This window comes from Haliotis asinina, chromosome 14, assembly GCF_037392515.1.
Source record: "Haliotis asinina isolate JCU_RB_2024 chromosome 14, JCU_Hal_asi_v2, whole genome shotgun sequence".
Taxonomy (NCBI): Eukaryota; Metazoa; Mollusca; class Gastropoda; order Lepetellida; family Haliotidae; genus Haliotis; species Haliotis asinina.
The window spans coordinates 1,065,805-1,093,058 of record NC_090293.1 but is presented as its reverse complement, the minus strand read 5'-3'; the positions used below and the strand labels follow the sequence as shown (position 1 = coordinate 1,093,058).

Genomic DNA, 27,254 nt, shown 5'->3' with positions numbered 1-27,254 from the left:
TAGTGTAACACCCAGTGTGTTTAGATGTCCACCTGTTGCTGCATCAGCATGTGATTTTGTTTGCATTCCTGTTGAGAAATTATTGGAAGATATGAAGAACATTAACACAATATTTCCGTATTCCAAAACTGATTTTATCTGCATGTCCTGTGATTGTTAACATTGTGTGTTTTCTCCTTTGAAATAAATTTCATAACATTCATTGATTTTGAGCATGATTTGTCAGTTATTGCACTACTATCATCACACAAGGTAAATTATGTTACTGTTAAATCAGAGTCTTTGCCATCTGATGAAAAAGGTGAGATTTTTCACTCATGTGCTTCCCTTGTTCTAGGAGCAAGTATACGCCACTGCCGGTATCGTGTTACTTGATGCAAGACCTCTCGTATGAATAATGAACATTCAGACGATGGAGGCACCATATAGGGATATATAAGCATATTCATGTGGTTTGAATTGCACTTTTTTCTGAAAGTTGGTTTTCAAATGTCACAGAATTACTGTATTGAAATTCAATCCTTGTTCTTTTTTTGGGTGTAAGTGCTTCCTTCATTTCCCATTAATCAACGCCTCCATTTTGTTTGAATAAGTATCCTTGAACCACTGGATACCATCAGACTGAAATGTTGGATATATCTTCTGGCATGGCCAAATTTGTTTAACTTTGAATAAATAATTGGGTGTCTAGTCTTGCATCATGAATATATTCATTATTTCTTTTTCAGAAGAAGTCCTCCTTGGGGTACATATAAGCATTTTTATGTCCATTAAAAATCCCTACGACAGTTGTAACTATTTTGATAATAAAATATTTACAAAACAAAAAACTCGTTTTTGTCTTGTGGGACCACCTTTACAGGGCCCCCCAGGCCCCCTACAGCCAAGAGCAGGTAACTCTGGCCGTCTACCTCGCACCTCACTTTTCATGCTGTCGTTCGACTAGAAAGACGTGTGTGGTCCATTTAGATAGTTTTTGTGCTATCTGCCTACGGAATTATGAGTGAGAAAGAGTCAGCTACTGTATGTATGGTTCCTTTTCTTTCGCACGGGCGTTAGTTGGAATTTCTTGGCTGAAATTTTCATTCATATATTGTTGTAACTTTGCCGGTCGGGTCCTATCTTCCTGTCATGTGGCAGGCAAGATGGCGGTCTTTATGGCTTCTTTTTAGTGCGGGAAGTGTTTCGCTTGCGTCTCACTTATTCCTACGTGTTTCTTATTAGTATGTTTTACATGCTAAGATGTCTTAACCCATTTGTTCTTGTTTCAGTCAAAATGGGGATGTTGGTTTTTAAGACTTTTCGTCTTTTTCATTGCATTACGCACTTGTGTGTGCACACTTGTTACTGCATTTATCCGCTTATACTTTCTTGTTTAGCTGGGTTAATGTATTTTGGCAATTTATTATCGCCCGTGCGTTTATATTTTGCATATTGTGTGTTCAATTGCGTATGTTTTCTGTACATCAGTTACCATTAGTTGGTTCTGATTGTTACAGTTTCGGGGTGCACCCAAGTCTTGGGTCTAGGCTCAGGCACGGGTGCTGTCCCTGTGGGAATCTCAGATCCAAGCTACGGCTCTGGTGTCGTTTTCCCAGCTGGCTCTAGGGGTTTTGCACCGAGCACCGGCTCGGGTGCAATTCCGCTTGCCGGCGCCGGTCCATCGGGTCTCGTACCGTTGGTCACCGGCAACCTAACTGGTGGTTCTCGAGCACCGGCTTTGCCGCCTGCCTCGGTTCCGCTCAGTGCATCGGGTGTCCCTGCTTCGGCAGCCGACCCCACAGGGTCTCGACACCCTGGTTCTTCAATGAGCCAGGGGTATCCCGACTCGGACATCTCGGCTCTTCTGGGTCTGTTGTCCTTGTTGACGGGTCCCTTGTGCGTCGGGGTTACCGGCAACCTAACTGGTGGTTCTCGAGCACCGGCTTTGCCGCCTGCCTCGGTTCCGCTCAGTGCATCGGGTGTTCCTGCTTCGGCAGTCGACACCACGGGGTCTCGGCACCCTGGTTTTTCAGTGAACCAGAGGTAGGCCGACTCCGACAACTCGGCTCTTCTGGGTCTGTTGTCCTTGTTGACGGGTCCCTTGTGCGTCGAGGTTACCGGCAACCAAACTGGCGGTTCGAGCACCGGCTTTGCCGCCTGCATCGGTTCCGCTCAGTGCATCGGGGTCCCTACTTCGGCGGTCGATCTCACGAGGTCTCGACGCCTTCTTTTTTCGGCGAACCGACGGAGGCCGATTCGGAGCTTTTCGCTCCGTTCGTCCCCGGGGCAGGTACGCGAATGGATCGCGGTAGCACTGACCCGATTCCACGGAGTTTCGTCTTCCTGGGAAGTGTTTACTCCGTGCAGGGTAGCCGAGATCAAGGGGCTGTGCCGCAGGTGGTCGTCCCTGCGGACGCCCCCGATCCCGCGGAGTTTCGTCTTCTTGGGGAAGCGTTTGCTCCGTGTAGGGTGGCTGAGGCTCAATTGCCTATTTTACCTTCACTCCTCAGTGAGGTAATTAATCTGCTCCTGTAGGGTAGCCGTTCGCGGTTCGATCTCCCGGAGCTTGACCGGCTACTTGATGGGGGACGATGCGCTATTTGACCCTCCCGCTGTCGACGAGTGCGTGTACGCCTCGATCGCGCTTGGGGGGTCGTCTGGCCACTGCCAGGCGTCGGCTTGTCAGGGTCGCCGCTTGCCGCTTTGTACCTCATCGAACCAGGTGTTGCGCTCGGTTTCCGCTCCTTTGAGGAGCAATATCGGAACGCCGTGCAGCAACTTAAGGTTGCGGTGCACTCAGCCTACCTCTCTGTCTTGCAGAGGCAGGTGGTGTCGCATGAGGACGGGGACGAGGATTTTTCCTCGTCCACGTTAGAGCGGCAACTTACGGACGGAGGTGCATTCACATTTGACGCGCGACTCAATGCGTTCACGAGTCAGATGATGTATGCTGTGATTGGCCTTCGTAGGTTATGGCTGTCGCCAGGTATTCACCGGCTACACAGCAGGCACTGCTGTCTCTGCCTTTCCGACTGGGCTTGACCCTGTTCCCGGGGGCTTTGACGGGAGTTAGTGAGGCTGCGGAGGCCGTTAGTTAATTCAAGGACCCTTAAGTCTTTTCTTGAACAACCCTCCACCTCTCGCTCGCGGCCTTCGGTCCTCAGCTCAAGCTATCCTGCGACTCAGTCTAAGGATGCGCCGAAGTGGACTGCTCCACTACAGGCACGGAAGAGCAAGGGCAGGGGTAAAGGGAATACCTCCGGAGCCCTCAGTTGTCCCGTTGCAAGCGGCAATCTCTGCCGTCGGCCGGGACACTTTGCCTTCTACCCGAAATTCCTGTGGGTGGTCGCCTCCCGTTATTACTCAGGGATGGCCACACGCCACAGTGGAAGCGAGAGCTTACTCCTTTTGCCGGGATTCGCTGCACTCCGGTGCCGAAGTCGCCGGAAAAGGTGGCAATCCTCCGTGCCGAAATTCAGTCTTTACTGGACAAGGCAACTATAGAGATGGTTCCATCAGGACAGGAGACTATGGGGTTTTACTCCACTTTTTTCCTGGTAACCAAAAAGAACGGAGGGTTCAGACCCATTCTAAATCTCAAGGGTTTGAACAACTTGATAGAGGTGCCGTCTTTCAAGATGGAGACCCTGAGGTTAGTGATCTCGTCTGTAGAGGCAGGGGATTGGCTTACGTCAATCGACCTCAAAGACGCATACCTCCATGTACCGATGCATCCCGAGTTCAGGAAATACCTTCGGTTTTCCTTCGACGGGGTTTGTTATCAGTTTCGTGTGCTCCCCTTCGGCATCTCCACGGCGCCAAGGGTGTTCACCAAACTCATGCTAGTACCAGTTCAGGTCGCCAGGGCGCAGGGCAACTTTTGTTTCCCGTACCTGGACGACTGGATCCTCAGAGCGCTCTCCCAACACCTAAGTCGAGAATCCACACAGCAGGTGATGGATATTCTCACCAGACTAGGTTGGGTTATCTATTTTAAAAATCAATTGGTGCCGAGGCAGTATCTGGTTTTCTTAGGGGCGAGGTTCGAGACAACCCGAGGGGTGGTTTCTCTGTCCCAAGAGCGCATATTCAAGGTACAGGGCATAGTGTTAAGGTTCCTTCAGTCCCATATTGCCTCAGCACGGACGTGGCTTCAGTTGCTAGGCAACATGGCGGCGACGGTGGACATAGTCTGGCGTGCACGTCGGAGAATGCGTTCCATTCAGCAGGCGTTAGCACAACAGTGGTCCCACTCGGAGAGCTACGAGAAGAATCTGGCTATTCCCCAGTGGTTGATACGTCACTTGCGGTGGTGGACAGATACCGGGAATCTATTCAAAGGTTTACCTCTGATGACCCCGGTACCGTCGCTCACAGTTCAGACGGATGCCTCCCTCACAGGGTTGGGGGGGATGCGTCCTGGGCGACCTCGCGATGTCGGGACTATTGTCCGACCAAGAGGCGACCTTGCACATCAATGTGTTAGAGTTGAGAGCTGTGACGTTGGTGTTCGAACGCTTCGTGGATCAGGTTCGAAGCCGAGTGGTTTGTCTAGAGATGGACAACCAGACGGCGATGTCCTACATTCTGAAGCAGGGCGGCACTGTGTCTCCGTCGCTCCTTCAGGAGGCGTGGCAGTTTTCTAATATGGTGCGATCAGTTCAGCATACGGGTTATGCCTGTGTATCTCCCAGGGGTCGACAACGTGCGTGCAGATGCGCTCTCACGACGTGTTCTGGCTCCCCACGAGTGGTTGCTCGATCGGGAGATATTCGGGATTATCTCCCAGTTGTCTGGGTCGTTCTAGGTGGATCTGTTTGCCTCTGGAGTGACGAACTAGATTCCGGGGTTTTTGTTCGCGGATTCCTGATCCGAGAGCGATTGCCGCCGACGCCTTCCAGCGGGACTGGACGGACAGGGTGGTGTCGGCGTTTACGCCAATTCCCCTGATTTCCAAAGTTCTGTCTCAGCTTGCCACCCAACCAGCGCGGCTACTAGTGCTTCTCGCACCTCTGTGGCCGTCTCAACGCTGGTTTCCGGTAATACTCAGGTCGCTAGTGTAGCCGCCGGTACTATTACCGCGGCGACCGAACCTACTATCCCAGGACGGCCAGCCTCACCCCAATCCCCAGGATTCAGTGGGTGGCCTGGCCACTGTCCGGAATCGTCTCCAAAAGAGCGGATTTCCTGCATCAGTTGCAGACACAATTCTGGCTTCGTGGACGGATTCCACGAATGTACAGTGTGAGGATAGATGAGCCTGTTATGCGCGCTGGTGTGGAAATAGAGGGATTCTCGATCCCTTTTCTTCGACTGTAGTTGAAGTATTGGAGTTCTTACCGTCTCGTTTAGAATCTGGCTTAGCCGCTTCTACGATTCGAGGCTACTCCCTGGCTATTTCAGCCTTCCACATACCCGTTGAGGGTGCCTTGTTGGGACAATACCCCCGGGTACAGCGTTTTCTTGCAGGCGTGGACAGACTGCGTCCGGTCGTGAAATTTGTCTCGAGTATTGGAATGGTTACCCACTCCTCTCGTTTATGACTTGGCCAACCCGTCGTTACAACTGTTAAGTTGGAAAACGACTTTTTAGTGGCGGTTACGTCTGGTAGACGTGTTAGCGACTTACACGTCATGTTTTCAGACCCGGATCTTACTATGTTCCATAAGGATCGGGTTAGCATTCGCTTACCGGATTCATACCGCCCAAAAAATTCGATCATTCGCTTCGAATTACCGCGCCTATCGATCTAACTGGGTGCATGCTGCCTGCGTCGTCTGATAATACATACCGTAAGGTTCGTGTATTAGACGTTATGAAACCTCTTAAAGTTATTTTAAGAGAATAGCCTTGCTCCGTACGGAGAAACAGCTATTTTGCTGTTGTGGTGGCGGAATGGCTGGCTATCCGACTGATACACAGACGGCATCCCGATGGATTGTATCGGCAGGCTGCAAGGTCTATATACATAAAGGCTTATCTCCCCCAAAAGGGGTTGTCAGCTCACTCAGTGAGAGCAGTGGCCACGTCAGAACCGTCATTACCAACTGAACAGACACTCACGAGAGTGTGCTCAGTTCGGTCAGTCAGTTCCCTGCAGTAGACAGAATAGTTCTGCTCAAGCTGATTAAGCTTTGTTTGATAACTATATCTGTTTGCACTCGGTGTTGGGTAACTATCCATTCCCATTTTATCGGCGGTGATATTTGGTGATGGTTTCTTAGTCCCGCCCTCTTTGGCTGGGTGCCTTACTTTCCTTTCCATTTCCCTGCTTAGCTTGCTAGTGCGGTATGGACAAGGTTCAGTTTGGCGAGTGTCCCGTACGTCCAGGTCTCCAAACTTTGATTTGGGTGGGCGGGGTTTCTCATTTGGGATTTCCCAAATTCTAGCCAATGGGCATGTAAGCTTTGACAAGCGGGTCCTCAGCTTTGTCACGCCCCCGCCTTGATTGACATCAGCGGTCAGGTGACCAGGTCGGTGCCTTTTCTATTTCCGTGTGATTGTAGATTTGCACTTCGATCGAATGGACTGTTGCTGTCAGACAGAATACCACTCCCAATTGCTTCTCTTCGGGAGTCTGTTTAATGCTTATATGTACCCCAAGGAGGACTTCTTCTGAAAAAGAATTATACAAACCTGTAGAGGTTATGAATTCTTTGAAGAATGTCCTCCTTGGGGTACGGCCACCCGCCTCCCCTCATTCTGTCTGATACGTTCAGCATGAAAAGTGAGGTGCGAGGTAGACGGCCAGAGTTACCTGCTCTTGGCTGTAGGGGGCCTGGGGGGCCCTGTAAAGGTGGTCCCACAAGACAAAAACGAGTTTTTTGTTTTGTAAATATTTTATTATCAAAATAGTTACAACTGTCGTAGGGATTTTTAATGGACATAAAAATGCTTATATGTACCCCAAGGAGGACATTCTTCAAAGAATTCATAACCTCTACAGGTTTGTATAAATTTATGCTATTTCTTGTCCTGGTAAACAGTCTATTTCTTCTGTGATACTTGTTACTTGACGATTACATCACATTGCTTTTCGCTCTTTGTGGAAACTGAGTGTAAGAAAGTCAACAAAATTTGTAGGTGGACTTTGAAATACCAAGGGACAGATTTCAGCTGTTAGTTGTCAAAACATTCTTTGCCTTTATTGGCACCATGTCTGTATTCATGAGTGTCTCCAAACTAAGTGTAGTGGTGTGTGTTCGTGTTCAATTCATGCTCTACACCCTATCTGTGTTTTTTAACCCTGTTGTTTTCACCCCAGTATTTGCCCACTTTGTAAGTCTGGGTTGCCTTTGTGCCTCCTGTATTGCCCCTGTTAATTGTCTCAGCTTCAATTCAAACTGGTAAACGGATTGAAACACAGTTGAATGCTTTCGCTGGTTGTGGGTTGGTATGGAGCATCATTGATCATTTGGTTTAATCCCCCTGTCTGTACCACACTGTGTGTTCATGTTCTCATCCCACCACAGCTTGCTAGTGTAGAATATGCATTGCAAAAGCTTCTTATACCCGAGCTTGCACCAGTCCTAGTGAAGTCCTCCCTCGTGAAGTCCTCCATCTTATCAAAGATATGTGTCCACCCTAACAAACCCTTCTTCACACTGTGCCCAGGGGCACACATGCATTCACACTCTCATCTGTGACAGCAACAAGGAACAAAGTAATGTGTAGTTCATAAATCAGACACAGATCAATATAACGGTATCACAGAAACTACAGTTGTGTGTCAGTACAAGTTCAGAGGCAGTCTTATCTGTCCTCACACGTCACCATACACACATTTGTGTCCTTGCATGTTCCCACATGTCCTCAGTCACATGTCACAATACACACACTTGTACCCTCACATGTACTCATACACACACGTGTGTCCTCACATGTCCCAATGCACACACTTGTATCCTCACATGTCCCCATACACTTGTGTCCTCACATGTTCTCATACATACACGTGTGTCCTCGCATGTCCCTATACACACACTTGTGTCCTCACATGTTCTCATACACTTGTGTCCTCACATGTCCCAATGCAATGTATGGAAATGATCCCAGGGACAACTAGCTGCTGGCAAACAGTTTTTCTGATATGTACTTTGTTCATGTCCAATTAATTAATATTATTTTGTTATTTATATTTGACTTTGATGTTTTCCTTATGTAAAGAAACATTAGTGCAGAAAATTTGAACTTAAGATCATACAACATTCCTAGCAGTCTTTTGCCATGATTCAAAGAAACAGTGTAACAAAACTATTATTGAGTCACACGTAAGATTTGAGATGATCCACTTGCTAATGGACATGATATATTGCTGTTGCACTAATACTTTACACTTGGTGCTGGAATAGGCCAGTGGCACGATGGATTAGGTGTTCGATCATTCCCATCAAGACATGGGTTTGTTTCCTTGTATGGAAACCATTTGAATTCACTTTATCATCTGATGTAGCTTCGTTATGGTTCTTCAGGTTTCATATGGCTCAATTCAAGAGATGTTAACCTACTTGCACCATGTGCAACCGAAGAAAGAAACCGTGTAGCACCAGACAAAATATATTGCTCTGCTGTTATTGCAATATGTAATGAAAGAAATATACTACTGAATTATTTATTTATCAATTCCCCACTCAAGAATTGACTTGCACCTGGTGCATGTTAAACTAATAGCTAGGTTGCACTTTGTAATTCTGGATTGCACCAGTGCAAGTAACAAGGCACTAAATCGAGCTGTGCTGTGTGTCTCTTGACTCCACCAATGTCAACATGGATGTCACTATGTACAACAACACCATTATTATTACATAAGTAAACATCTTCGTATGTGGCTCTGATCTAACTTTTGAAAGAAAAGAAATAGTGCTTAAACATTAGTGTTTAGAGATGACTGATGGAATTGATACATACATAGGTAGTACTGGCAATGGAAGAAACAAGGTGACCTTGACATTCATGTCTGTGTTTACAGGAGGGTATCATGCCTTCAGTGTTCTGTGTCTGGACTTTGGGGAGCAGGTAGGTCCCACTCACCTCACCATATCGTTTGGCACCTTGCCAGTATATACATACACATAGTTTGTGATCTAGATTTCCAGTTATCAGACATCCATTTTGTGCAAGTCTCAGTAGCTGAGTTGTGTTAGATTGCTGACTTTGGTGATTAGGTGCCTGACTTTTAGAGTTTGGATTATGAAATGTTCGCACTTAACTAAGAAAGTGTGATGCTAAATGTAACATGACGACTTTCAAGAAATATTTGATGTCAGTAACATTGGCTGTTTCCACATCCAAGTGAAGAAATTGTCTGGTCCTGCAGGTGCTGACGCTGAATGTTGGCAACAAAAAGACTGCAAAGAACCACTTCCCTGCATCCGAGGAGACCCACATCAGGTGAGGGAGGGTTGTTGGTTGTTTTGTTTAAAACCCCTAAACTTTCATTCAAGCTACCAATCAATCAGTTAACAACCCACCCAAAACTGACTCCATCAATTACACACTGTTGCCAGGTTCCTGTGTGCCAAGCCAGTGGAGCTCCATCTGCAGCCAGTCCTGAACCTAGACCCCAACCTCCCGCCATGCCCTGTCACCCATGAAACACATCTACCTGTGAGTAGCTACTGGGAGACATCCACAGATGTTTGAGCATTTTGTCTGTGTCTGAACTGTTTCTACCACTATTCAGATATGTTGCCTCTTTAGTGCGTGTATTGACAAACAGTAAGTAGTCCATGTTTAATAACTTGTAAACTTCTTTCAGGGTTTGGAGTATGGATGTGTCCAATGTTATTTCATATCATCCTTCAGATTCCTATTCACTGTGAGTATGAGCGAGACATCTTGGTTACTGTGACTGACAGCAGCGGCCGGCGGTTTGACAACTTCTCATCTCTCGCCATCACCTGGAGCGTCTCCAGCACCAGCCTAGCCTCAATCCCCAACCCTGACGAACTGACCACTGACATCACCTCCTCACAGGACAGCAAGAAGATTGTCAGGAGTAAGTAGAGAAATTACAACATTGCTATGAATTAACTTTGCTGCAGAGGAGTTGGTACAGTGCTTCAAATTGATGTACAAATATAATGCATCACTTTATTTGAACTGTGATATTGACAGTGCAGAAAGTTGTGTCCCTTTATAGTCTTAGGATCTGTGAATGTTTGTTTTGAAGTGTGATGTTATGTCAGTTTAAGCTCATAGGTTTGACAATGCCATAGTGTTAACAGCATTTGCTATCATGTGGAAGGTCTAGGCTTGATTCCCTTCCTAGAGATCATATATGGTGTGCCCTCCTCACACACTGATGGAAGTGTAAACCTTTTCTAGTCACAGTTTCACGGGCTGCAATAATCATTGGATGCATAACTTCTTCTCCAAGTGCTGATTATTTAAAAAAAAACACATTTCCATGAATGCATGGTTATTGATAGTGAAGGTTATGCATGACAATCCTGAAATACGTAGTCCTGAAAGGTCTGTAAGTCACATTCTGTCTTTTGAATTTAAAACATCCTTGAAGACCTCTTTGTGGGTCAGATACAGAGACAAGACAAAACATCAGTCTCAAAGCTGGAATGAGCATTTCACTCTTCATTGTTGTCATGACTGATCATGTCATGCTGTCTTTATTATTCTTGCAACATCCTGAAGTTGTGAAATCTGCCAGTGGAAATGCCCATGTGTAAATGTTTCACATCTCAGTTTAAATCCCAGGTTTGACTCATTTGTTTGTGAGACTGCATGGAATGCATGTAGGTAGATGTTTCTAGTTCTTTCTCCTGCAAAGGTACATGAATCAGAAACTTGTCATAACCACCTGTTTTCTCTCCAGCTTACCAGACTCTTCAGCCAGCTGGAAAACCAGGAACCGTGGTTGTCTCAGCAACCACCAACAGCTACAACTCCAGACATCTGAGGAACGCTGGCAGCAAGATTTCTGTGAGTGACCGCGCTGGGAGGTTTCCTCTCAACAGTCGATCTTGACCAGAAGTATTCTGCCCACAAGATTAATGTTTCTAACACTTCTATAGAAATATCATCAGTCACTTTCTGGTACTCTTGACTTTGTAAGATTGTTTGTAGGGATAAACCTATGGTGTGACAGCAAACCTTGTACTGTAATACCTGTGTTTATAACAGTCTAATTCCTCTTGTCTTGTCAGGAAGCTATCCATCCTCGAATCAGTAAGTCGATCGAGCTCCAACTGGTTGAAGCGCCCTTCATCTCACCAGAGCAAGTGTCTGTCTTCAATCATCCCTCCAACAAGGTCAGCAGATAGTGGTATCCACAGCCCTGGGCTAATCAGAGCTATGTAGACAGAGTTGTGTCCCTTTGTTGTCCTAGGATCTGTATATCGGTGGTTTGAATCTCAATATTATGTTAATCTGTTTGCTTCAGTGATTTGTTTTCTAGAGCATGATGAAGTAGTGAAGTGAGGCAGAATGCTGGTATTGCTGATACAAACCTTGTATCTTTCAGGTGACCATAAGCATCAAGAAAGGCTCTGGCTATTTCTTTATCGAGGAACACAATTCCGATGTTGTTGGACTCAAGTATGACATCAAGTCCAAGTCTGTACTGGTACGTATATTTCTTCAGTGTCATATTGATATTTAATTGCATTTTATAATGACAGGTTTTCATTCTTATTTGTGGACAGCTGGTGGCTCTTATCTTTGATAAATGATCTCTGTGGTCACTGTTGGTCAAAGTCAGTGGAGAAATATGTACCAAATGTACTGAAAAAAACAGCAGTGTGAAAATAGAATGAAATCTCATAGATGTAAGTGCATCTTCTATTTAAAAACTTGAGGCCAGATTTGCATTTCTTTTGTTGCTCAGTATATTTGATCTTTGCCAAAATGATATGATGCTGATGTGTAGTTAGTGTGTCAAGTTGTATACATTGTCTATACATACCAAGTGTGAAGATGTGTGTGTGTGTTGTCAAGTTGTATACATTGTCTATACATGCCAAGTGTGAAGATGTATGTGTGTGTTGTCAAGTTGTATACATTGTCTATACATACCAAGTGTGAAGATGTGTGTGTGTGTGTTGTCAAGTTGTATACATTGTCTATACATGCCAAGTGTGAAGATGTGTGTGTGTGTTGTCAAGTTGTATACATTGTCTATACATGCCAAGTGTGAAGATGTGTGTGTGTGTTGTCAAGTTGTATACATTGTCTATACATGCCAAGTGTGAAGATGTGTGTGTGTGTTGTCAAGTTGTATACATTGTCTATACATGCCAAGTGTGAAGATGTGTGTGTGTGTTGTCAAGTTGTATACATTGTCTATACATGCCAAGTGTGAAGATGTGTGTGTGTGTTGTCAAGTTGTATACATTGTCTATACATGCCAAGTGTGAAGATGTGTGTGTGTGTTGTCAAGTTGTATACATTGTCTATACATGCCAAGTGTGAAGATGTGTGTGTGTGTTGTCAAGTTGTATACATTGTCTATACATGCCAAATGTGAAGATGTGTGTGTGTGTGTTGTCAAGTTGTATACATTGTCTATACATACCAAGTGTGAAGATGTGTGTGTGTGTTGTCAAGTTGTATACATTGTCTATACATGCCAAGTGTGAAGATGTGTGTGTGTGTTGTCAAGTTGTATACATTGTCTATACATGCCAAGTGTGAAGATGTGTGTGATTGTGAATGTGTGTGGTAACACTGGTAAGCTTAGTGGCTAGATGTGTGTATTGTGTCAAAATGTGTGTATTTTGTGAAGATGTTTGTAATATGAGCGGTCAGAATGTATGCACTCACTGAGCTTGACAACCTTGATCCTATGCAGGCATCATGGGGCATTGTTTTGTGCTTTTTGAACAAAATCTCCAACAATTGTGTAAAAGAGTATTATGACTTGTTTTTACATTTTATGGTGCTCTGTTCTGTCAAGGTGTGTGTATTGTATCAAGATGTGTATTGTGTCAAGATGTGTATTGTGTCAAGATGTGTATTGTGTCAAGATGTGTATTGTATCAAGATGTGTATTGTGTCAAGATGTGTATTGTGTCAAGATGTGTATTGTGTCAAGATGTGTATTATGTCAAGATGTATGTTCTGTCAACATAGGTGTAGTGTGACAAGATGTGTGTTCTGTCAAGATATGTGTGTAAATGTCAAGATGTGTGTATTTTGTCAAGTTGTGTGTATTGTTTCATGATGTGTGTAATGTCAAGATGTGTATATTGTGTCCAGATATGAGTTCTCAAGATGTGTGTATAGTGTGAAGATGTGTGTAACATCAAGATGGGTCCATTGTGTCAAGATGTGAGCATTGTGTCAAGCATTGTGTAATGTCAAGATGTGTAAAGATGTGTTTGAAGTTGAATATGTGTGGTGTGCATAGTGATAGGATATTCATAGTGTCAGTATTTTTGTTGTGCCATGATGTATGTTTTGTGTTTCAGATGAACCCTCTGAAAGATGGATCCCAGACGTTCACGGTTTACGATCTGTGCCTGGACAACGTCCAACACCCGACTGGTACTGTCCACATCTCTGGCGTTGGCAGCATCCAGGTGGTGGTGCTGGACAAGGTAGGAATGGCTGACAGTGGATGTGGATAACACAATCTTTTGCGTCTCATGGCATTGAATTAGGAATTGAGCATATAATGTTTTCAATGTAATGACTGTTTACCTTCAGATATATCTGTCCTGAACTAACATTGTATCTGGAATCTGGGTGGAATACTTTGTGAGGCCGAATGTGTCTGACAGAGTTTACTCTGATCATGGAATTCAGTAGACACACAAACACACAGACTTAGTGAAATGTAAAATAAAGACGGTTAAACAGAATATGGTGAAAATGAAAATAATGTGAAAGTCCGCTACTAGAACAGGCCTGGGCCCTGTTTCACAAAACTCTCGTAAGCCTAAGGTCTGGTAACTTTTCTCGTAGCCTTTGCACCTCCTATGTTACAGTATGCCAGGTACAAATGCTACAAGAAAAGTTACAAGACCTTAGGCTTACGAGAGTTTTGTGAAACAGGGCCCTGGACTTCAGCAGCCTCTGCTGGTCCCTTGTAGCAACTATCAGGGTAGATGGTCAATCTCACTGATGTGATTTTGTCTGAAAGTGCACTGGTACTTTGAATCGATATAATGAAGCACTCCATTTTACGTTATCCATGTTCACTGGAGTGTATGCTGTTGTGATATTCATTCCTTATGAAACACATGGGAGCCTGATCGCCAGCACAAATAAGCACACACAGTTCCCACTGGCAAATGATGCTGACTTGCTGTTTGGCAGCAGACTCAATGACCAACTGTCCCACATCTCTGCTGACTGTTCCAGGTGGAGGTCAGGAAGGAGCTGAAGGCGAGAGTGCAGGTCTTGGATGTCCATGGCAATGCTCTTCTCTCAAGCTTCTTCTCCCTCATGGGCCTCAAACTAGAGCCTGCATCTGACATCATCACTGTCAGGTAAGTGGTTGTCATGTCAGTCAGTCCTCTTCTTTTAAGCTTCTTTTGCCTTATCTGCCTCAAGCTGGAGCTTCTACCTGGGTATGAAACTGGTCACTCTGTCACATCAACATGCTCAGGTAAATCATTTGATCTCCTCTAGAGTTAGTAAAAGAACTTGGTACACCAAGGACTGTGTTTGTGTTCAGACTCAGATAATGATGTGTCTGGTCCACATTCAATCACTTTACCTCTCACGGACATGTTTTGCTGTTGACAGGTCCTCTACAGACAAGGATGACAAACTCTCTGCAGTGTACACTGTGTATGGAGCTGTGGTAGGTCACACCTCACTCACTGCATTTGTCAACCTCCCATCTGGCGAGACCATCTACAGTACGCCGAAACCAATTGAGGTAAGTATCCAGTGATTACTGAATACAATGCAATAGAATTACAGTCAGGCCGCCTTAGTCTGGACCCCGACAATCCGAACAATAGCTAGCTGTAACCAATCTTGTTTACTATGTAAACTTATTACCTGTTGATTCAGTAATCTGGTGCTTCACTCTCCGTATCGGAACATTAATCAGCGGTCACAGATTAGCTAATTACACATAGTTTTGCTTCATTAATCCAGCGGTACATCAAAGAGGTTGGGATAATCCCTTCACACCATGAGCCCCATTTCAGTGGTAATTGTTAAGTGACACTTGCGAGTTGAAGATGTCGTTAGTTTGTGATTTTGATCAATTAGTAGGTCTCACTTTTGGTTAGTTGCAGTAATACCTGTCATGCTTACTTCCTGTATAAAACACTGATCGTGTCAAAATGAGATCACCTGACGCTTGTCAGTCATAATGGCAAGTCCTGCCCAAAGGCGTAAAAGATGTGAAATTACTGCCGCACAAAAAAAAAAGAGAAAACCCTAAAGCCAATTTTGATCTTATGTGTAAACATTTTGGTCAAGAATTCGGACAGTCTATCGGCAAGAGCACAATTTCAGACATCAGATATGTTTTGTGATTGGCTATGATCATTTGACAGACAGATACAATCACGTGGTTGACACGTGATCTTACTTCGTGACAATGCTGCCAGTCACAAGTATGCCAATGTCAAACTGACCAATGTGAAAGTTGATTTCTTGCCCCCAAGCACCACATCGCACATTCAGCCAACATGTATACGTTCGTATGCTTTTGTATAGCCATGTCAAAGGGAAGTAACCCTACTGTAGTTGCGTTCATAAAAGTTCATTTCAGTAGTCCGTACGTTTCACTATCCGAACGTTTTTGATGAAAAACAGAAGTGTTCGGAGTAACGTGGCCTGACTGTATCTAAATGAGGGAAGATAGGATACAGGTATTTAGCCCTTCCACTACAAGACTGTGTGGTATGATCCAAGTCCAAACATTATTGTGAACTAGTTGTATGTTCATAAGTGAAGATTTTTGAGAACAGTGCTAAAAATGACGATGATTGTTTTCTAGGTGTTCCCTCCCCTTCGTCTTGAACCCAAGAATGTCACTATCATCATTGGTGCCAAGTTCCAGGTGAGTGACTTACTTTTGTATTAAACAACAATTTTCCTTATCCTGACTCATGCTTAGTTGCTTATCTCCTCTTCCTGGCGAAGGTAGTGGAACACATGAAATCCCTTGAAGTTCCCTTCTAAAAGAAGCAGACATAAAATTTACACTCAACCACGAGAAGCCTCCCTTTCGTCAACTCTGACTTGGTCTCAGTTGATGAAATCGTGGTTGCAGTGTAGATTCGGCTGTCAAGGGTTAACCTGCACTTAGTTGGTCTGGCGTGTAACCCCATATGTTCTTCCACTTTTCACTGTGAATCTTGCACAAATTTATCTGTTTCTTAATTTATCTCATAAATTCGTTCTGTTCACAGGCGAGGTACAGACAACGTCGGCTTTCTTTAGCCATGTCTAAATCGGAAATGATTTAGCTTTGGGTTACAGTTTATTAGCTGCTGAAATTTTTTCCAGTGACCAGGTTGGCATGACTCCAGGGCTACCCCATGGGTTCAGCAACTCGTCCCCTAGACCATAGAAGAGAACTTCATCGGACACGGGGACATCGCAACCTAAGAAATCTAGATCTCATCATGGCGAAGGCGAAGTCGTCTGCAACAGTCGTCGCAGAATCAACAGGCTTTGAAGAAGTCCTTCGGCGAAGAGATTGTCGCTCTACAGGAACAACATATCTACGATGAGCCGCCGTTGATTCTACACAACGAGCAGAATGTCAACTGGCATAAACAACTTTGCCCCAACTGCGTTGTCACTGCTCTGGAACCCTTATGAGGGTCGTCAGACAACACAGACTTCGCCAGCAGCCTTGGTCATTGCAGCAGACAACTTTACGGGTCAGCCATCACTACACTAAACGCAGCCGTTCCATGCAGACACCCTCATGCTACATGAGCTTTGGAAAGCGTCGTTTTGAAGAAGAATGAAGACTAGCTCCATGTGAGCACTCATCTAGATCTTGATCTTCATCAGTCTCCTCAGCTCGTCGAAGGTGCCGTCGGCACTCGTCATCCCCTTCAGACCAGGACTCACAAAAGAAGGATTGTCGGCATCCATCGAATGCGTTGCACTCACAGATGGATGAAGACAGATACTACCGATCTTCATCACCAGAGGAAGCCCTCTTCTCGGACTCCGAAGTTACATCGTAGATCATGAATGGTCTGGACTTAGTCTCACCATCCCAGTGCTCCAGTGAAACCAATACTTACAAGATGAAGAATGAAAACATTGACAAGTTGATCTTTCTGCCGATAGCTCAGAATAGCTACGATTCCCGAGATGTTATCTACGGCATTCAAGGCAGCAACAACATATGCCACTTTTCAATACTCATCGCTTCCTTCTTCACCATATGGAGTCCTTCATCAAAGCACCAGATGTAGATGAGGCATACAAAGCATTCGTCACACAGAAGAAGGTTCAGCAGTTAATTTTCGAACACCTTGCCTCTTCTACTGCGGGACTGAATCTACTTCGTCGACAAGGTGTCTTCTCCGCCTCATCATGGAGTGAGATTTTCACAAGGCCCTTATATCAAGCCCTGTGGTCAGCACCCATAATATTGTATGGGAAGATTGAAGAGAGCTTGGATGGTCTCCCTAGACTCCAGAGGAGTCATGATGATCAAATCCATCAGTACAGACAATGGTGCTCAAGCAGACACTAACAAGTCCAGAGTCCAGAGATCAAGAGAAAAGAAGTTTAATACTAGAGCATCCAGGGATGGAAGAGGAGGTAAACATTGAAGATCAGGTTCGGAACGACTGGAATCTTCTACCCCCAGCCATTCACATACAACTGTCTCTAGTGGGTGGTCGTCTTCAACTCTACTGGAAGAATTGGGGAATTCTCAACGACAAATTTATCACGAAGATTCTTCGAGGCAACTACTAGATAAAATTGCAAACTACACCTCCGATCACAAGAGATGACTGTACCTTCCGTAGAAAAATTGAGGGGGAAAATTCCGACAGATCTACCTAGGAGACAGTTTGTCTACATCAGCTTTAAGTGGCCTGACTTTTTTTGTGCGCTTGTACTCATCTAGACAAGTGCTTGGCAAACCTGAATGCTAGCAAAGGTATCACCGTCTGAACAAGATTACACAATGATCAGTCGACTGCCACACCAATGACGTCACATCTATAATCTGATTGGTCTGTGAGAGACAAGTCCCTGCACAGAATGTGGTGTTATTGTTCCAGTATCAGGAAGTCATCGGTGACTTTCAATGCTGGAAAGATGTCGATTACACACTAGAGTAACAGTGTACAGCGTCATTTGATTCTTCAGGCAGCATAGAAGTCTTCTAACAGCAGGTTCATTGTTGCCTATCACGAGGCTTGCGGCAATGAATGACGGCTCCTGATCAAAGAGGCAGCCAGTTATAAATAGACTTCCTTCAAATGTCAACATGCTTATAATGAACAGTATTGACAATCTGGAAATGAAGAATGACGTATCTTCACGGTATACAAGTTCTTTATGAGAGAAATCAACTCTGTCTACAGTTGGACTTCACTATCAGGCTACTAACTCAGCTCGGATGAAATGTGAATCTAAATTCCTCGGGATTTAATTCATCACTACATGGAAATACAAGGATGTCACAGAATCGCTGGGTCAAAGTTCAAGTTGATGTCAGAACAAGTTCTCTCTCTGCTACCATTACGACAGTGTCAATGTCAACTTGGTCTGCTCACGACTTCTCAGGATATGACCAAAAGACACTTACACTAGACTCCAACACTTACAGAAGAGTTAGGACACCAGACTGACTTGCCTTATTACGCTCCCTTCAAGGTGGAAAATCAACAACACGGATCTAGAGTTCTAGCGTGGGATCTAAGTGCACTCCAACATCTTACAAGTGATGCGTATGAGCCGCTTGATCGGACCTCAGTGGAAATGCTGATTCAAAAGACACTATTTTTTCTTGCCTTGGCTACAGCTGCAAGCATGTCATGAATTCATGCTCTAGACTTTAATCGAACAAAATTTGATGCAAGTCACCAAGAAACAGCTGACTTTGGGTCTATGATGAGATTTCATTGCAAAGAGTCAACTGTCAGGTCAGCCAGACAGACAGTTCCTGACCTCATGGTACGCAAGACTTATCATTATGTCCAGTCAAAGCACTGAGGATATACATTGCACGTACCAAGATTAGACGACAACGGTTCAAGCGCCTGTTTATCCCTGTATCTACTGAGACACCTACGGAAGTATCCCTTAACACTATCTCAGTGTGGATCAGAGCTGTTATACTCAGAGCATATAGAGCAGCAAGATTAGACTTCTAACCCACATGAAGTCAGAGTCCTAGCCTCTACACTAACGCTACATGGTAATTGCTCGCTATCAGCTGTAATGGAGTGCTGCTTTTGGAAGTCAAACATGGTGTTTGCCAACCATTACCTACGTGACAGAGCCACGGAGGATGTTACTGGCATTCATCAGCCTCTCATCGTTGCTCCTCGAAGGCGCTCACTTCACTCAATCGATTCATCACGTGACTTGTGGAAGCCAGACGCTCTGCAGCTGACCATGTGCGTGGGTAAAGGGAGGCTACTCATGGGTGAGTGTAATTTTACGTCCGATTCTTTTAGAAGGGAACTTCAAAGGATTTCAGGTGTTCCACTACCTTCTCCAGGAAGAGGAGATAAGCAATTAAGCATGAGCTAGGATAAGTATAAAATATCAATTTTATTCAGAAAATTACATTATATACTCTCACTTAAGTATTGGTTAAGAAGAAGCTGCTAATTGTAATTTCAACTGGTGCTTTGGATACCTATACCTTCTCTGAGTGTCTGTAACACTGCCACATACTCTACAGGTTCGAGCTACCGGTGGCCCGCAGCCCCAGAGCACCATCGAGTTCTCCATCATTGACAGCACTATCTCCTCTGTGTCATCCAGTGGGCTGCTGGAGGGGCTTGAACTCGGCACCACTCGAGTTGTGGGGAAGGCTGTTGGCACTGACCCAATCACAGGGGAAACAGTCGTCTACTCACAGGTAGGTTATTGTGGACTCACAGATAGGTCATTGTTGACTCGGAGATAGGTATTTGTTGACTCGCAGGTAACTTCTTGTTGACTCGCAGGTAGTGTGTCATTGACTCACAGCTAGGTCATTTTCACTCAGTTGGCTCACATATTGCCATGTATTTGGAGCCAACGTGTTTAAAGGTAACTTGCAACCAAAATATCAAACATTATTAAAACACAGTTATCACTTATTCATGACATATAATACACCTTACTGATTGTAAAAAGACAAATAAGCAAAATTATAAGCATACAATTGTGAATCAAAAGTGCAATATTTTGTTCTGAACCTGGTCAGAGTGGGTAGGTGAGCACTCAAATGTAACATAGTCTTTTCATTGGCTGGTTCATTTGCCAATACGTAGGAGGTACATTGTGTGTATAAGGAGATGATTTGCTTGACAGGCATTGCAGAAGTATAGTGAGTAATAAGAAAGTAAGATTTTTATGGATAACAACTTCTTTTATTGTATATGATGGGACATTCATATGCTGTTGTCAAGCAAGAGTGACAATGGTATACAAATCCATACCGATATGTCATATCATATACAACAGAAGAAATAAATAATGTAAACAGAGAAGTTAGTTTGTGTAAATACAGGCTCTAAGCATTTGCGTTTGATCCACTCAACAAACCCTGAGATGATGAACTACTGCATGGCAGGAAACTGTCGTTCGACCAAGTACAAAATAGAACTTCAAACTGACAACTGAGTTTGCACTGGTTTCCGTCCGATCCAGTCATCTGGTGAAAATGGATGCAGCTTGTTAGCAACCCACAGATATAATAAGATGTCATGTGTACAAGTAACACACCTGCCGGTCTGTGCAATTACATAATTGTGACAGAGACAGAACCCAGGTGCACGAGTCATAAATCAATGTATTCTGTTTATGGTGTATAGCCTGATAGTTGTTGAAGGACCACTAAACTCAATTTTTTGATACTCTCACTGCATATGAAAGACTTCTGGTTTGTCATAAACGGAACACCATTTTTTTTAAAAAAAACAACAACTTGTGGTTAATTAATATCAAGAGCCTAAGAGTTGCTAAAAAGCTGTCTGCTTCTCTTTCGCCTGCAAACAAAACCACAGACTGGTTACATAACTCGGTCGCCAGAGCCCTACAGTGACGTCACAGAAGGAACTATTTTCAGTTATTTGTATAGAAAATATGTAGGAAGCTCGTCATTTTGCTGATTTCTCGACATCACCAAAGACATCCTGAATTGTTGTGTTGCCGTCAATTGCTCTTTGGGGTTGGGTGATGGTGTCACTATGCACAGATTTCCACTGGACCCCGTAGTTTGTGCTTAAATTGGTTGTTAGTGTGTGCGAAGCCTGTGGAAGCCTGTGGTATATACTAAATCGGATGGTTCGCCCCCTACCACGTTTCCAGGATAGAAAATGGAGTTCCCTTGAGTTTATAAATTCAAGGCTGCTTACTACACATTGCTGACCAAAAGGGTTTTGCATGAATATAACGCTTTCTTCCTCGGAAACGAAGTTGTGGTCTAAGTGGCAATATTATCGTAAGTAATATTATATTGACCCCTTATACTGACCACTTCCAAGAGTGCATTTGTTATGTTATAAGCAATGTCATGTAAAATCCTAATGTCCATCAATAAAATACATATTTTACGACTAGTTAAAAGTAATTTTGATTTTGTAAGTCGGTGAAAAGAAACCTAAATAGCATTCATTCTAAGAAAGGGCGCCGCCATTTTTGAAAATCGTTAAGTCAAATCCATTCGAATTACTGAGATTATGGTTTGTTTTCATCAAGTTAGAAACTCAAAACTACTTTCCACTAGTAGATACATATGTATTTGAATCATGACCAAAAGGAGTTTGCATGACACAACCTGTAACATAACATAAGCGAGGTCAGGGTCGAAGTGAAAATACTGCGCAATTAATTTCTTCACTTGCTAAATTTACTTGGTTTGTAAACGTTCACTCACCAGTATGTCGACACTTGTCAATATATGTCTTTATATTTGGTCTCATAATCCTAATTACTTTATAATCATACTTGTATCCATTTTGAAACTTAATAAAAGGAAGCAATCTGCGAATGCATAACAGGAATGTAATATGTAGACATTTCATAGTTTTCCTACATGAATCACAATTCGCACGCACTCCCTAGTGTATGTCGTCTGCATCATTACACTTAACGACGAAACAATGATTCTGTTGAAAGCTACAACAACTTAATAAAAACAAAAATGCAATTATTAAAATTAAAGTTACAGGAGCAATGTCAGGCTATTACCTTCTTCGAGGAATCATCAATATCCACAAAAACGAGTGATATATAATTCATCTGCAGATTTCCCAAGTGATGCGTCTTTTAACAGTCGAATATATGAAAACGTGATGTATCGTTTCAGGTTTTTCAATTTGCTGTATAGTTTCAATGGTCACCCAAGATAGCACACCTGGCAACTAATTGCATAATGTGCGTCATTCTCTTAAAAAAGTTATTTAGTTAGCCAATAATGAGCAATCAATCAAGGTATTGGTGGTTAATCCTTTGAAAGAAGGGCGTTGTTTTTACATAGACACAGACATGACAGTGTGTATTCAGTATAGATTAGTAAATGTACATGCGTAAACACTACCTTTTGACAAATCCCCCCTTTAAATCCGTATAAAACTATTTAATCAATCAGCGTGTTATCAGTTAATCCTTTGATCGGTCCAGAAAGAAGAAATGTCAAATGGGGGCCTTTGTCGGGTAATCTAAGTGGCGTCACCACTAATTATACCTGTTATTAATTCATTAACTGAGCATCAAGCGAATGATGACAAATAACATGTAGGTTTATACCACCTAACACAAATTACAACCCAGCGACACATATCACAAACATCTCTTGTTCTCCATCTTTGACTGTGGCAATAATCGTTGCACGGATCACTTGCTGTGTTTTTATGAGTCGCCTTCCTGGTTCAAGCTGTGCTAATCTAATTGCTGTGCATGTGCTATGGGTGCAGCGCAGCACAGCTTGTGAAAACACTTTTTCCCCCCAGCGCTGGCTGAAGATTAGTGAATCGTTCCAACTGAGATTTTGCGGTCTTTTTTCATGGCATTATTTTTCAACTTTATTTGTTGCAGTTGCATTTTTGATAATTTGTTCTTTATGTCTATACCGAAAGGTATCAGAATCTGCAAAGTTGTGTTTTGCGTTGCATGTGACCTTTAACAAATTCATGGCATTGATTGTTCATACAGAACCTGTTTCCTACATACTGAGGCCCTAATCATATATGTTATGGTTCTAACAGCAGTTATCAAAGAATTAAGTTGGATAGTTCGGGATTCTGTTTTCTCTTTTGTGCAGTTTGCATATGTAAATGAATTGACAAGGGAAACATCAGCTGTGGATTAAATGGTAGCACCAGTAGGGCCATTCCTGTTTGATATTGCTGAGAGCTGAGAGGCAGTGCAAGAAATACAATGGCCCATGTTAAAATTTGACACACTGATTATAAATCCTTTCACTTGTCCAGTCAAAACCAGGCTTTCCAAAACTCAGTGTTTGTTCATTAATATTCATGATGTTTGTTCCCCTATGTTCGTGTTCATGATGTTTGTTTGTTTGTTTGTTTGTCCAGGATGATGCCATCGTGAATGTTGTGATGCTGGCTGGGGTTCGGATCTACTCTCCTCTCACACGGGTCCAGACTGGCACACAGGTGAGGTGTACCTCCATCATGCTGTTAACTAATGACAGGACGTTTTCATCCTTGATACCATGGCCTGAAACCCTGAGGGGGTGGAGCTAAGATCAGTGCAGCATTCTTAGTTTGACAAAACTGGCTCTAATATTGTGGTACTGACTCTCCACAGTTCTGAACTTACACTGTGTATAGTTAGCTTGTCAGAACACCTGTGTGGCAAGAAATATAAAATTGGAATTAGTTCAGATCACACAAATTGAAATGTTCTATATAGTTGTGTCTATGTTGGAAGAATGATATGAGTGTGGGTATGTACTGTATGGGGGTCATGGCTCTAAGTCTCACTCTACATCTCACTCTACATGATTCAGCTGCCCATGTTTGTAATGTGTGGGGTCAAGGGTCCAAGTCTCACTCTACATAATTCAGCTGCCCATGTTTGTAATGTGAGGGGTCAGGGGTCTAAATCTCACTCTACATTATTCAGCTGCCCGTGTATGCAGTGGGACTGACAGAGCATGAAACGCCCTTCACCTTTGGCAGCTCTCTGCCTCCTCTGTCCTTCCACTGGTCCGTCAACAGCCGCAAACTGGTCTCCCTCAAGTCTGTCTACCACAAGGTGAGACACATGTTGTCACTTCTTTTTGTCCAGGAATGCTGGCCAAAGGAGATCAGCCAGCATGTTTTTTTAGACATTAAAGATTGATCCACACATTGAAATGTGTGCTCTGGGAGACTTATGACGGTGTAATGTGATGTTTCAGAGCAATATACTTTTCCCGGAGGAAAGTGATTTTGCTCAGCGGTTGTTTGCTGTTGAAGCTGGTCACGTGACTGTCAGTCTGCGTGTGACGCCTTCACAGCAGAGTTCAAATCAGGTCACCGGCAACATAGTCCTGCGAGATGAGATTCAAATACAGGTGAGATATGGAGTCGTCGAGATGAGATTCAGAAACAGGTTTAGATACGGACAGAATCATGAAGGTTGAGCAGAAGTGTCACACACTGGCACTGTGGTCTGTAGTGTCACTACTGTCTTACAGTTTTGGTTTACCATCTTAGATACCAGTGCCTAGCAGTGTACCAACTTCATCAAAGTGTCTTACTGCAATTTGCATTATATTAGCCCTAATGTAGAAATCCTTAATATCAACTCCTTTTTATCCCATTATGGCATTACATGCTGGGGGATATAGTTGACACCTCGTCTGTCCGTCCGTCCGTAATCATTTTGTTTCTGGAGCATACCTCAGAAACTGTTCAATATATTTAGACTAGACTCGATAGATATAATAATCTCAACCTATAGTTGTGCCTTTTGCTATTTACAGATTTTTGCCATTTATATTTTTTTTTGTTTTTCCATGGAACATTTTGGTGTTAGTCTTATGGTAGGGTGGGCTTCGTTTCCGGAGCAGAACTCAAAAACTGTTCAATATTTTTCTGCAAAACTTGGTAGATATATCAGTCTGAACCTAAAGTGGTGCCTTTTGCTATGTACAGGTTTTTATGATTTACTATTTTCTCGGTTTCCATGGAAACGTTTCGGACCTAGTCTGAAAAGTGAGAGGTGTGCTTCGTTTCCAGAGCAGAACTCAAAAACTTCATAATATCTGTCCATAAAACTTGGCAGCTATGTGTTGCAGACCCCAAAGTGGTGCTTTTTGCTCTCTACAGGTTTTTATGATGTATTTTTTTCGTGGTTTCAATGGAAACATTTTGGACTTGGAGGGATGGGCTTCGTTTCCTGAGCAGAACTCGAAAACCATTTCATATCTTTCAACAGATCTTGGCAGATATATGAGACAGATCTTGAAATTGTGGCTTTGCTGGTTACAGATATATGGCATTTATAATTTTCATGAATTCCATGGAAACAATTCAAACTTAGTCTTAAAAAAAATTAGTAACTCTCAGATTTTTTGTCCTTTTAAAAACGTGGGGGCCGGGGAAATATGTCATCTTCTGATGACTCTTGTATACATTGTGATGGCAGGTGTTTGAGAAATTGTCCCTGGTGAACCCCAGTGTGTGTGACGGTCACATCCTCATCACCCCTAACACCGAGACCATCATCAAGACCAACAGGTGGGTTGCTGCTGACTGACTGAGGGGATAGGTTGTCATATTTCAGGCTAAATAGAGAAGTGTTTAAAACTGAAGACAATTCTGGAAACAGGTACAGCTTGATACCATGTTTCATGTATAAGTTGGATATAAGTACACTATACTAGTTTTGTCATAAAAACATCAAGTACATGAACTACTGTTGGTAACTATTTAATAGCCTTATACTGATTTATTCATTAAAGTTACCATGTAAATTTTGTCCGCTCAGAAAGTATATATTAATGATGGCCATTTTTCTGCAGAGATCTGGCAGCACGTCTGACATACCATGTCCTACACAACAGCGATAAGTCTGTGGTCACCATGAAGCAGAATGGCATCATCGTGTCAGGAGTGCAGACAGGAACAGCAGCTCTCCATGTCACAGCACAGGAAGACTTTGGTGTCAACCAGACCCTCGTCATCCTCGTCAAGGTAATAATTTTCTGATATACTGTGGCTGCCTCTACAGCTTCATCTGCTCCAGACAGGCTTTTCTGTCTTTTCTCCACCTGTGAATATTTGGGTTCGACTTTGTCTTCAGCTTATCATAAGAGGCGACAAACAGGATATGGTGGTCAGACTCCCTAACAGAGTTGAGACATCATCGTATTGTTGCTTGATGCTCATGATGTTGGTCACTGGATTGTATGGTCCATACTTGATTATTTACAGACTGCTACCATGTAGCTTAGATATTGTTGAGTAACAAACAAACCAAAATAAACCTTTCCTGCACTTTGTAACTGTACAGAATTACTTCCCTTAGTTTTACCAAGATCTGATCTCCTTGCTTCATAGACATTCTCTGTGGCTGTTTGTCACTGATCCTTTCCCCCTATTTTGAGTGCACAGGCAGTCGTTCAGTGTGCAGGCCTTGTTGGTGCTTTGACCAGTGGGTTCTAACATACCTGGAGTAGAATCCTTGGTATTTTGGTGTAGACCCATGTTCATGAGTTTCATGAAAGTAGTAAATGTATCTTTCAGCTACACAACTTTGAGCTTCCCTCCCACAGCGTGAAGCCATATCAAACTGACATGCTGTGGTGCAGGAAACACTGATCTTGGCAGGGGTTCAGCAGCTCCGTCTGCTCTGCCACCTTCTGACTTAATGGCCTGCTCACATCAGGGGAAAAAACCTGCATTTGTTTCAGTAGAATTCTAGAAGTTACTGGTCTAATGATGACACAACTATATGGAAAATGGTATCAGAACCTATACTAAAACGTTGCCGTTGTTCAAATACAGTTGATCAGCCATAAAGATGTGTCATCTCGCAGCCTGTATTGTTGCTCAGGTCAAACTGACCCACATTCATGTTGGAATTAAATGGTCACTAAGCAGGTTTAATACAGATGTAATTTTGTTAACTTAATCACTCTGAAGTTGCTCTGTGGCCACCACTCTCCAAGGTCGCATGATAGACTTTTGTTATTC

General features: G+C 43.4%; 1 protein-coding gene across 2 annotated transcripts in view; it reads left to right on the top strand.

Annotated features, from left to right (window-relative positions):
- The window catches only part of LOC137261246 (nuclear pore membrane glycoprotein 210-like), a 58,409-nt gene that overhangs the window by 20,692 nt on the left and 10,463 nt on the right, over positions 1-27,254 (top strand). The window contains exons 18-35 of one of the 2 annotated variants that reach the window (XM_067798961.1): positions 278-301; positions 8,951-8,997; positions 9,299-9,372; positions 9,489-9,588; positions 9,787-9,979; positions 10,814-10,920; positions 11,145-11,249; positions 11,462-11,563; positions 13,407-13,535; positions 14,302-14,429; positions 14,689-14,824; positions 15,902-15,964; positions 19,799-19,978; positions 23,643-23,723; positions 24,196-24,327; positions 24,473-24,628; positions 25,705-25,796; positions 26,081-26,252. In XM_067798961.1, the coding sequence (XP_067655062.1) occupies positions 278-301; positions 8,951-8,997; positions 9,299-9,372; positions 9,489-9,588; positions 9,787-9,979; positions 10,814-10,920; positions 11,145-11,249; positions 11,462-11,563; positions 13,407-13,535; positions 14,302-14,429; positions 14,689-14,824; positions 15,902-15,964; positions 19,799-19,978; positions 23,643-23,723; positions 24,196-24,327; positions 24,473-24,628; positions 25,705-25,796; positions 26,081-26,252 (2,021 nt within the window). The remainder of the gene's footprint in view (positions 1-277; positions 302-8,950; positions 8,998-9,298; positions 9,373-9,488; positions 9,589-9,786; positions 9,980-10,813; positions 10,921-11,144; positions 11,250-11,461; positions 11,564-13,406; positions 13,536-14,301; positions 14,430-14,688; positions 14,825-15,901; positions 15,965-19,798; positions 19,979-23,642; positions 23,724-24,195; positions 24,328-24,472; positions 24,629-25,704; positions 25,797-26,080; positions 26,253-27,254) is intronic. The other variant, XM_067798962.1, reaches the window with a different exon arrangement.